The following is a 12,390-nucleotide window of genomic DNA, read 5'->3' on the forward strand; positions in this document are numbered from 1 at the left end:
ACAAATACCTCAGTCAACTCCAATTATCTGAACTATGTTAATGATATTTTTCGACACTCACTCTTTGGTGTGTTTGATGGGAATTCACATTATGGTGCAAAGCTCTGTGCTACTGATTTATCACATTCCCTAAATACAGACAACCCTGATAAATCATCCCCCTGTTCATATATCAGACATCCATTACAGGTCTGTGGCACAAAAACATCACTATGTGTCCTTTTTCAAATGCTTAGCAGAGCTCGCTGGAGAAGCACAGCTCATCTTAAGCCTCATCAATACTGTTTGTGGAATCGTGTGGCACAGCCCAAACCATCTAGTCAAAGCATCCCTGCAAGACATGAGAGCTTTGATCCACACTCCTGACCTGCCGCTTCAGTGCCTTCTCCCTCTGCAGCCGCCTCTCAGTGGGGGTCTGATCTCTTGTGCTATAACTCAAAGGTTTCAAAGGCAGACCCGTATTCCCCATTAAGAGACCCAAAGCATGAATCAAGGGTCATCGTGCCTTGGACTTTCAGCTGTGAGGTAGGTTCCAAGCTGAAAACTTAATTATTATGGCAAGAAAATCCCATGTGGAGGTGCTGCGGGAGTATCAGCAGCCACAGAATACCCCTGAAAAATGTCAAGTAGACATTGAACCTATACACCCCCCCAAGTGGATAGTAAAACATGACTTACTTTGAAGAAGATGTGGCTAATGTGATTTTATGCATGTCTGTGTGGGTCATGGCTTTCACAGCCAGTTTATGGAATCTCTTTTTAATTGGTTTGCAGACTTTCATCTCAGCTGAAAACTACCTGCAAGTGCATCAAGGTGCAGTGCTGCGCTGTGACAGTCATCCACATCCTCCTTTTTCCTGCAACCTTTTCTCTATTCGGCGAAGGAACCAGAAAGGAACGCTTGGATCAGGTCAGAGCTGCGGTGCTGACTTATGCAACCACTTTGAATTCCGTCTTTCTTTTGTGTTGGGGCGCTGATGTGTTATTTCATTGATGGGCAACAGAATTATCACCACAGCTAATATGTTGCAGCCAAGAACACCTGGCAAATTGCATCGCTACTTTTTATTCAAGCTGAATACATGCTGGCTTTATAAGACCACACATTATTTCGTGCATATGTCTGTTTATATCTCTGTTATGTGAGAAGAAAAATATGTTTTTTAATGTTTTGTCTCCTAGTGCACCTGGTGCTCTATAACTCAGTAGTGCTGTTGAGCTGTGCTGTCACCATGACAAGCTCTGGTGTGGGCATACAGTTGACAAAGCAATTTTGTTGTCGTGGTCTGGACAGAGCCCTTGGGCATGCCATCATCTTGAATCAGTAGCATTTTCTCCCTGAGTGCTAAACCAGTGATGTCTGAGAGGTTGATGGCAAGCCATTGAACTGCGTACCATCCTTGTCAGGGTATATGCTCTCATCAACAACAGCTGTGTTTCTTTGAGGCTACAACTTTACACATAACAAAGGTTTTCTTTTTTGGTTTTTTTTAAAGCAATATGGATCTTAGATTCTAACTTTATATCACATTTATAAGAGCCCTGAGAGATATTCGTAGATGGTATTTTTGCAGGAAGTGTGGGTGTTTAAAGCTCCATTGCAAATTAAAAACAAAACATCAAGTTGTAGGCTATTATGCACACTTACCTTTTCTTGGTCATCTTTTTGAAAATCATTCTCTTCTCCACTCCTCAGGCTCATTATTTTCCAAACTCATGTCAGTGTTGCTGCTCCTCATCACCTCTTTTTTGAAGAGATTTTCACTCTTATCATGTTCTTGGACGCCATCTGCTGGATCCTCATTAAACATTTTCCACTTAAAGTTCAAAGCAGTGGCCCTTCTCAATGTAGACATCAGTGCAATACTCATCACACTGGATTTTCTGTTTACTTACAACTTATAGGTAACTTCTTTTTTTATTTTTTGGGTCAAGGCCATTGTGAAACATATTCCCTGAATTTGGTCTCCAAGATTATTTCTTATTTAATATTCCTTTCTTGTGGATTTGTTGTGCAACCATTAAACAACATTTTTTCAAGGAAAACAAAAGTGAGCAGCTCAAATGACAGCGCTCATTGTGAATACCAGCTCACTGTGCATCAAATGTGTGTATAAAAGCCTACAGTATTATGTAGTTGCAGCAGTATACTTTATATACAAATAACTCAGTAACTCAGACAGTTATTAGTGAGGGATCAGTCATGATCACGATTGATCAGGTGTTTTTAAACTTAAGTTCCTTCATTGGAACATTGTTAGTTTTCTTTATTAATTTCATGTTTTGTTTTCTCCTGTGCTCAGATGTATTTGTATACAAGCTAAATCAGGAACAAGGTAGGGACAAAAAATCCTGTTGGTCATGAATGCAGTTGTATGTGGCTTTGGTCCATGCTTTGTAATTGTTTCTTTAAAAATACCCATTAAAGGTCCAGTGTGTAGGATGTAGTGGCATCTAGCGGGGGTGGGGGGGGGTTTGAAGAACTCCTCCCATGTGTCAAATGCATAGTAGAACTATGGCGGCGATGGGGCAAAAATGCAAGTTGCTCTATCTCGGGCCAGTGATTATATTGTCCACTCTGAGCTTCTGTAGATTAACATGGCAGACAAAATGGAATATGTCCACAGGCGTCTTTGGTGTGAGAGTCCCTGCATTGGATGTGTAATGAGTGTATCATTAGACCCATGGACTGTAAGCTCCCAGATTTCAAACCGGACTAACATGGTGGATCGTTTTTAAACTTTCTCTTACATATTATGAAAACAGCTCATGGAAATGTTTTTCTTAAAACATCTGAGGTGAGGTATAAACCATGCGGTAGCTGAATCTGTCTTCTTTTTAAATGATTCTTCCTTTGAAAGTTTTTCTGGAGTTTCTCTAGGCAGCGAGTCATGCTGGAAGCCCCTGATTTGCATAAAGTAGCCTTGATTTAACTTTATGCAAATAAGGTGTGGAACCCCCCTCAACACACACACACACACACACACAAAAGAAACGCTAATAGTATTCATTGCGCAATGGGAGGCGTGGGATTGACTGACCCTCTGGACACATACCATAAAGTAACGAAAACACGGTCATTCTTATTTTCAAGTGATTTATAAACAGAGGAAAACTTAGTTATGAATATCATATAGGCTACCATTTCTGCCAATAGACAGGCCTACTACACACTGGATATTGTGTCAAATGCATTTTAAGAAATATAATTCATCTGTCTGCATAAAAGAAAAAGAAGGTGAAAAGGTTTGCAAAACATTTTTGCTTTTTGTTTTCAGCAAAACATATTTGGTAGGCGTTTCTTATCAGACTGGATTGGGATTTTATTTGCATTATATATTTTTAATGAATGTGGGTATTTTTTTCCATACAAATATCTATTGTGTGTCTCGTTTGAACACCATAGTGAAATTTGGACCTGTTTCACAATATCATTAACCCCATGAATTATTAGAGTTTCCCTGTGAAACTAACCACAGGGCCGCAGATGTGTTAGAGAGCGGCTCACATGGGCCTGAGGCAGGTCACCGTGCAGACTGAAGAAAGCCAATGCTTTGCAACTTTTTCATTATTCACGAGGACAGGAGCAGGGTGCCGCTGGGGGCGGAGTCTGTCTCTGCAGAGCTGATGGAGGGAGACCGACCGACCGAGGGGTAGAAGAGTGCATCAGAACAAGTGGATCGCCGGGAGGCTCAAACTTAGACTCACTTCTCCTGTGGAGATGGAGTAAGCAAAACAACCGCACCTGCTGCAGTCGAAGGTATTTATCATCTTTTCAAATGTTGACAAGTCTGTGGAAGTTTCTGCTGTTTCTGCACTTCATCCTTCGGTGCAGTAACTGTAGCCTGGTGTTGTTTTCAAGCTGGACAAAAACTGTGTCCTTTTCCCTCTGTGCTTTTTTCCTGTAACTTCGGCCTTTCTTTCACCTTTAAATAATAATCTGGCCGCCATAATTGCTCTGAATTTTACGGTCTTCTTGTTAAATCGCATTTTGGGGTGTTGTAAATAAAACGGAACGATAAATGCTGAAACACTGCACGCTTTAGTTCACAGAATTAACCAATCTACTTTAGTTTAATGTCCGTTAGTTTTACCCGGAGAGGGTGATCTCGTGTTGAAAAGTGTTTTGTGAATTTGTTGACCCAAATTTGCCTTAAAATGCATATTTTTTTGGAAATCCCAAAATACTGAAACCCTGATTCCTTAAAATGAAAGAAAAAGTGAAACTGTACAATTCTTAAAATGTGTCATCCCTATCATACCTGCCCAGGAAGTGACCTCTTTAATCACGTGGAGGGCCAAAACTGAAACTTAATGGTGGGCAAGGGCTAATAGCATAAACATACTGTTCTGTAGTGAAGTGTTAACATGTAAAATTATACTAGGATAGCCACCTAAGTTCCCTTAATTGAAATGCCTTTACATCTGTTTCTGCCTTTGTTTTTTGTTACCTCACGCAAACAGACTTTTTGCACAAAGTGTCAGCCTGCCCACCATGCTCAGATTATCAGAAAACTTTAACTATGGAATCTTATGGCAGGCCAACATTGGCCCACGGGCCACACTTTAGCCAGCTCTACTCTAGCTCCATGCATGCTGGATAGACTCCAGTGCCCTGGCAATCCATGATGAACATTTGGATGCTGCATCCAGTTCTTATTTCTGTCGTTTGCACAACAGTTTGCAACAGTGGACTTTTTCCATATTTGCATTATTCAGTAGTCAGTAGTGACCTTCTGTGTCCATTCTATAAATCAACATATTAAAGGGACCTCTAGAAGGAAAAGCATAAAAACAAGTAGATCAACAGTTTTGGACCTTGTGGCAAATACAATTTCCACCTTATCTAAAACATCTCTAGTATTGTCTCCTTTCCATTTCCATTCTTAAGAATTGCACAACTTAAAAAACATTCACTAATTTGCATACATAAGTCAGTCAGAAATTTAAAGAATTGTGTTTCTCTGCAGATCCACCATCTCAAGAAAGTCACAGTGTCAGTTTTATTTGCATGAAGATATTCTCAAATCTGACTTGCAGATGTATAAATGAGGATTTTCCAACTTTCTGTACACAGATCTAGTTGTCACTGTTTGTTTGGTGCTATTTCTGCGACACAGAGAGAGCAAACATGTTTGTGCAGCAGCACTCCATAAATAATTTTGACTTCAACTGACTTGATATTATTGCCGTCAGTGCAACTTGTGCGCTGTCATTTTTGCGCATTTAAATATAAAAAAAATGTCGCACACAAAAAACTCTGTAAAACGATGCTTCAGTTAATATTACTACTATTAATATTGATATCCATATCAATATCCAAACTTCCTTTTCAGTTACTTTTTCATTAAGCTGACAAATAGGGTAATCAGTAGAAACACAGGCCTACTCGCACCATTTAAAGATAGTAGAAGTACATTTTTAGAGACAGTTTTCAAATTGAAACACATACACTGCCACTAGGATTATTGAAGCGTCTTTAGCAGAGACTAGTACTTTCAAAGATTTTCAGCCCTCCCTCATGAGAGAGTCTGTGCATGCCTGTAGGCAGTGGATATAATGAAGGCTTTAACAGCTCAACTTAACACATTTTTCCTTTTTGATTTTTATAATCTCTACTGAGTATCTCAGATAAACCCCTGGGCTACCCACCTGCCAAAAAAGAATCGATAATTTAAAGTTAGTGAGCATACCATGCTGACATTGGGCAAATGTTCAGATATCCTTTCAGGGGCAATAAATAGGTGATTTTTCTCCCCAAAAGCAATCAAGGCAATCCTGTTGATGTACAATGCATAAGAACTTAATCACCTCAGTGTAACTGGATATGCACGCTGTTCACCTCACCTGGTCTCTTGTGTTCAGAGGCCACAGTGGCTGCATGTGTTCAGTGAAGCCCCTCCCTCCGCAGGTTGATAATAGGCAAGTAGAGCAGGTAACAGGTGCACATTGTGGACTTGTTTGCAGCCCTTGAATGGTTCTTATGTGTGTTGACCCAACCCAGAGCTGTTTAGAGAACAAGCAACCTGTTGAATAGGGATGTACAATAATATTGGCAAAGGAATAGGGAGTATCATCAGATAACAGCCTTAAAATTAAATATCGGCGACAGCCCAAACTGACAGGCCAGCAAGATAATGCTTTAATTAGGGGATTTTCATTTGTGGAAATTGCTTAAATTTGCCCTGGTTATGGCTATTGTCAGGATTTTCTAAGGGAGAGCATCATCCAAGCCAGTTGAAGTAGGAGGAGTTTTACAATTCTGTATCAAATTTGTTACATGAGAATATTAAATGTTTTACATATAGCCTAGGATAGAGTGGTTTTATTTCTTTGCCCAGTGAATGTGTACGTTTTGAAAAGCATTGTATTTTATATCTGCATCTGCCTCCAGTGAGCCATCACAATAAGAGTAGTTATAATATGTTAATTCCACTACAGGAGTTACTTGATGTTCTCTGCAATTAGGTGGAAAAACATATGTGCATTTACTGGCATTGGCAGTCAGCCAAAATGAGTAGGAAAATATTGGGATATCAGGTATGGACAAAAATCTAATATTGTATGTCCCTGCTGTTCAATGATAATTCACTGTGGATGCTTTTTCCTTATCCATTTTGTGAAGTGAAAGTGTGTCAAATATGGTGATGGTTGGGTCAAATGGCAAAGATCAGGACACTGTGGCGTGTCTGACCTGTAAAAGTTGTAAAAGCTTGACAGCTTTGATCCTGTGTGGTATTAGCTTGTTATTATACGAAGTCCTTCCACTTAGCATTAAAGAGATTTTTAAATGTTTAAACAACGCACCGTATAGTTGCTCTTCTCTGAGTGTCTAGAGAATTTAGATAATGCACTTCAGCGGCACAATACACACCGATATTTTATCACTTGAAATTGTCAAGTGTGTTACATAACAGTTGTCTGTAGCCAGCATAAGTTCCCACAGTGTGCCGCCGCGTGTTTGTTGACTTGTTGCATGAGTGTACTATTGAAGAGTCTGTGAGCATAGCTGGAATTAACCTTCAGCTGCTTTGTGCTAACATTAGGGCCTGATATCTATCAATTATTCATCATGCTCGGCTCTGCCTGTGCAAATCTAAAAGTGTCTCACCATGGAAACAGCCTTCTGTCTCAGCCGGAGGGCTTTTCAGCGGCCGTGCTGCCGACTCCAAACCTCGTTTCTCAGTCCAAGCAGTCCTGCTCCACATTCTCATACATGAAACAAACATGGTACAGCTTCACAGTTTGTAGTAGATTTTATTTAACTTGAGTCAACTTGTCTTTGGTTCAGTTCTTTTTTGACGTGACCAAAGTTTATATAGAAGTAAAAACGGCTGATAAAAGCTCATTTATCTGCAGATTTGTTTGTCTGCATTGTTTTGTACATTGTGGATCATGGATTTGCTCGGCTTCTCTTGGATGCATAAAGCACAATCTGATTTATTTACAAAGCACACAAGGGCTAGAGCAGTGATACTCTAGAATTCTGGCCCTCGATAGGGTGCTGGGTGGCTCGACAAACATTTTCTAATTTACAGTGAAAATAAGTTAATTCACACAAGGAATTTCTTTTTGTATTTGAATGTAAATTAGGTGCCAAAGTGAAAAAGTGCATCAAAACAGAGCTTGTTTATTTTTTTTAAAAATGTGCCAGGGGAGGATCCCCTATCATTTAGATATTAACTATTAATGTTTGTTTATTAACCACCCCCTGGCCTCTTGTAATTTTGCAAAAGTGGCCCCCAGGCAAAGTGAGATGAGTATCCCTGGTCAAGAGGGTTCATTGTTGCTGAACTGCTTTTTGTTTTTACAGCTATTTTATAGATTGCAATAAACGCATAAGTTGCTAAAAAATGATAATCATCATTACATTATCATCTGCAAAATCCTGTTGATAGAGCTGACACTATTCACAATAGGGAGGTAAGTTAACATTTTAAACAAAAAGCTAGACCGTTCTCTCGAAGCGGAGAGTTGTGACATATCAAAATATTGCAATATAGGTTATCATTTTGAGAAAGCTGAATCAGCTACATTTGTAGACAGAATGATAGGCATGGGAAATGATAAGGTTTTATTGATATGAACACAATTATTGATTCTGGTTATTGGTCTGATTCTTTGTTGATTCCCTTGTTAATTCCTCATCACTTTTCTGTGTGGGGAAAGAAGTCGGCCTACACAGGGTTTTCGGCATCAATGCAACTGTTACATTGTCTCTGAGTCTGAACATAGTGTACAAACAGAGCAGAAAAAAGGCATGCATGTGATGCAGCATGACGCTAATGTTATTATACGATATTTAACCTCATTGACGCTCATTTAGGAAGCACGTGGGTTTGATGTCATAGTTTCGCAACGGTCAGAAGAACATTGATAAAAGGAATTGAGATTTAAGGAATTGAGGTTTATGATTATGATTCTAATTTGAAGCCAGTTCTCAATTTGAACAGGTTTCTAGATTCCCATCCTGACAGAATGGCCAATTATAACTATTATTGTGGAGAGAAATAAATAAGAATTTAGTAAATTTAGTTACATGTGTGTATTTCCTACTTAATGATGACGGAGACTCCATGTGTAAAGGTGACAGACTGCAACTCTGCAAACTCAGGTAATTAATTGACTCAGCAAGCAGGTAACCCAGCACAATTTATATGTGTAAATGTTTGTAAAATGCTCAGCTGGTTACAGTTGCGGTTATGAAGGTTTACAGGATTACTTGTCGGTGTGTTTTTGTTGAACACTAGAGGGTGCACTATTACTGCAACATACTTTGCAAGGTCATGTCATATACAGTAATACTATACTACAGTACAGTAGCTTCTCTCTCAGGTTCTTTAAAATGTAGATTTGGTAGATTTTTCATCTTGTGAAGACAAAGAAATAAACATGTATGCAAAAATATAAACTGTAATTGGCACAAGATGCTTTATCTCATGGAGCACGGTGGAAGCATAATTTCTGTAAAAATGTAAATGTAAATCTTAAAATTTTAAATAAAACACAAAATTAAACACTATAAATAGGAATATTTTGACACTTAAAAACTGGAGGCTTATATGTAATTGGACCAGAGTGACTGTTGGCATGTCTGATTTTGACCCTTTGAAACCTGGAGCAACATCACTTTTCTTGTGCTGCTTTCAGACGCCTTTCACAAGTATTTGAGCCTTTTAACCCTGAGAACATTGTTGCGATTTATGTCAAAAACATAGCAAAAAAGGCAGTGAGCAACTTGGTAAGAAATGTTCCACAATTTGCAAGATATTAGTAGATTTAGAAAATTATTTCGTTTTTTAGGGGAAAAGGGGAAATGTCTAAGGAAAAAAAAAAGCCAGGGAAAAACTGTATTTATAATTTTATAATTTATAATTACATATCTAAAATGATGTTATAGAATTACTATGATTTTAGAGCCCCTTTTCCAGGTCATTTCCTTGTTTGTTTGTGTTTTTACTCAATTTTTCTTTTCTTTTTTTTTTAAAACTAATATTCAGCTTAATTTTCTTACAACTTTTTACTAATTTCTTGCTAATTTCTTGGGCCATTTTTGTTACAATACTCATTGCTTTCTTTCCATGTTTTTGAAAGAAATCAATTGGCTCATGTGGGAATGGGTTAATTTTAAAGTGATTCTGATTTGGTTGTGTTTAGTAAACATACAAATTTGTATGATTAAAATAAGGATTCCTATTGTTGTTTTGTACTAGCTTGGGATTTTGTCCTTTAAACCCAAACCCAACACATGTCTGTAGATGTCGTGAACACCTTTTTATTTACTTAACAACATGACTCCTGTCCTGAAGGGCGTTTCTAAGCAGGTCAGGATGAGGCTCATAGCTAACTGTATTTTTAACCCCCTTATTCTGCAGGAGTGGCAGACACATGATAAATGTACTTAGTTGTGTTGGACAGTTTTCTGCAGAAGCATTCCACTGAAAGAGTTTTCTCCAGGCTACCTTTTCCTCTGACAGGTGGATGAAAAGTGAAATAACTGCTGGACTCATTAGACCGAAGGAAAACTTGTTGCCAGGGGCTCCCTGTTGTGCAATTATTCTCTTTGACATAGTTCAGCTCTTTATGTTCACTTGAGCGTGAGGTTAATCATATTTAGGTATGATGTTTGACATTTAAATTGTGACTACATTTTTTTGTTCTGCAACACAAATTCTTGAAAAAAAAACATAGCAGTGAAAGAAAGTGTGTATAGGCTGGTTGTTCCATGTTCTAACTGTGGTTTCTTCCTAAAACAGAAAACGCCTTCACTTTACGTACATACACAGGGTGTTTGTATTGCTGATGTAGGTCAGACTTGGAAAAACTGGTTCATGTGGTAGGTGTGTCCAGCCAGTGTTCACTTGAGTGAAAACACTGAATAGAACATAAGCTGCACGCTGTGTGAATGTTCCTCTGGATTTTACGTCTTGCTTGATGGTTTCACACCTTTCACTTGTTTCCTTAATGAAGCCGGCCAGGAAATAATGCAGTCGGACATCGACATGGGTCTCAACATTGGATAAAGGACTGTGTGGATTTTGTGTAGTGAGCTTAACTAGTGAGGAGTTTTGGCATGTGGATGTGGATTTCTCCGTCAAACATCTCTGAAGTGTTTTGCTGCTTTTAAATATTCTCATTTTTGCTGGTAATGAGTACAGCATTATTTCAGAAATTAGTTTGCACCTCATTAACGTTGCTAAAGGCAAGACATGTGTGTTTAGACTTTGATGTGTGGACTCTAAGACAAATACAGGATATTTATTTAGGAATGCCTCATGGGCATACAGTAGGCGGGGATGTTGTAGCTGTCAGAGTGGCCTCTCTTCCCATCTCCCTCCCTCTCTATTTGTGACTTTGCCCCTCTCTTCTCTGCCTCCTGTCTTTTTGCTAAAAAGAGGAGGGGCTGTCTGAGTAATCCAATACCTGCCCAATTCATGAATGTTACTGTAACTGGCTGAACTGCCCTGACAAGTGCAGGGGTTAAAACACATTAGCAGACCGAAGCTGACAGCTCTGGCTGCACCTCTGCACAGCGCAAGTCTGCCGCCTGAGCGAGAGAAGTTTGTAAGGAAGGAAAAGGAAGAGAGAAAATAGACACTACTGTTGAAAAAGAGAGGGGGGAACCTGGCACAGCTTCAAATGACTTCTTTGGAAGAATGATAGAAGTAGATGTGGGCTCTCTGCCATCCAACATGTCTTTAGAGGAGAGTGCTGTGAGAGACATGGCTGAGAGTGAGCCGGATTGCTCTGAGGGACTGGATGAGGTTGTCCTGGGGCGCATTGCCAGCTTACCTCTGGATCCATTCCCACCCAGGGACTTCAGAGGGAAGTTTAAAAAGATGCGCCACAAGAAGAGGCCCACCATTCTTGAAAGTAGGTACTGTTTTGACTCTGCAAAGCCTTGAGAATGCTGTTTATTACTTGGCAGAAATGTGTTTTTCTGAAAAATGTGGTGCAGAGGCAATGCCAGCATCTTAGCTACTACTACCAACACTGTGAGAAATACCACACCACCCCTGTGTGTTTGTAATACTCACCTAGGAATCTCATGGCTTGTTGATAATGGAGTCAGACAGTGAGAGAGTACATCACATTTTTTTTTGTATCATGGATGACCTCATTGTGACAAATTTGCTTTCTATCTGACCTCACTTTCCAAAAAAATGTATGTCTTTAGAAAAATAAGCAACAAGAAAATGACTGAACAGGGTTCCCATGGTCATGAAACTCTTCTCAGAAAAAGCTTTTTCCAGTTCTGGAAATGGTGTGGAATTAACAAAATGTTTTGGAAAAGTTTTGAGTTTACATTATTTGGTTATTGTTTAAAAGATGGTGATATAAATCCCAAAACATGTCAAACTTAATACAAAATATGGTCTTAGTTTTACTAATTTAAAATCAAGCTCTGCACTGTTTGTAACATTGAAGCGTCACTATAGTCACATGATATACATAGACCAGATGGGCATCACGTCATTACCAAAGCCATAATACTGGAATATCTTGAACGTCAGCCTTTTTTTAACTCGCCCTTTGAAAAAAAGTACTTAAAAAAATTGAAAGAACTGAAAAATAAATTATTTTATGGAAGGATTAGAGGAGTGTTTAAAATTAGCAAAATAGCAATAACCAGAATTTAAATTTTAGGCCCTAGTAGCATATGTTTGCTCCCATCTCTGAATTTGCACAGTTCTTTCAACAGATATGCAGAGAAATCAATTTCATCCTTTAAAGTAAAAATAAGTCCTTGAAAAAGTGCTTAAAAGTCCTTGAATTTGACTTGCTCCTTCCTGTATGAACCCTATGTATGACTAATGTATCGCTATATAGACCTACCCATTTTGATCTTCTCACAAAAAGTCATGGAAATGGGACGAATTATTATGGAAA

At 38.8% G+C, this 12,390-nt stretch overlaps 1 protein-coding gene across 6 annotated transcripts in view; it reads left to right on the forward strand.

The window, feature by feature from the left end:
- Positions 1 to 3,658: 3,658 nt before the first annotated feature.
- Positions 3,659 to 12,390, forward strand: part of LOC121943725 (protein furry homolog) — a 72,608-nt gene continuing 63,876 nt past the window's right edge. For 2 of the 6 annotated variants that reach the window (XM_042487318.1, XM_042487319.1), the window contains exon 1: positions 10,610 to 11,373. In XM_042487318.1, the coding sequence (XP_042343252.1) occupies positions 11,157 to 11,373 (217 nt within the window). In that variant the 5' untranslated portion in view covers positions 10,610 to 11,156. Of the gene's footprint in view, positions 3,761 to 10,608; positions 11,378 to 12,390 lie in introns of those variants that run through there. The other 4 variants (XM_042487325.1, XR_006105864.1, XM_042487320.1 and 1 more) reach the window with 4 other exon arrangements.

The sequence above is a fragment of the Plectropomus leopardus genome, chromosome 5 (genome assembly GCF_008729295.1).
Source record: "Plectropomus leopardus isolate mb chromosome 5, YSFRI_Pleo_2.0, whole genome shotgun sequence".
In the NCBI taxonomy this organism is placed as follows: domain Eukaryota; kingdom Metazoa; phylum Chordata; class Actinopteri; order Perciformes; family Serranidae; genus Plectropomus; species Plectropomus leopardus.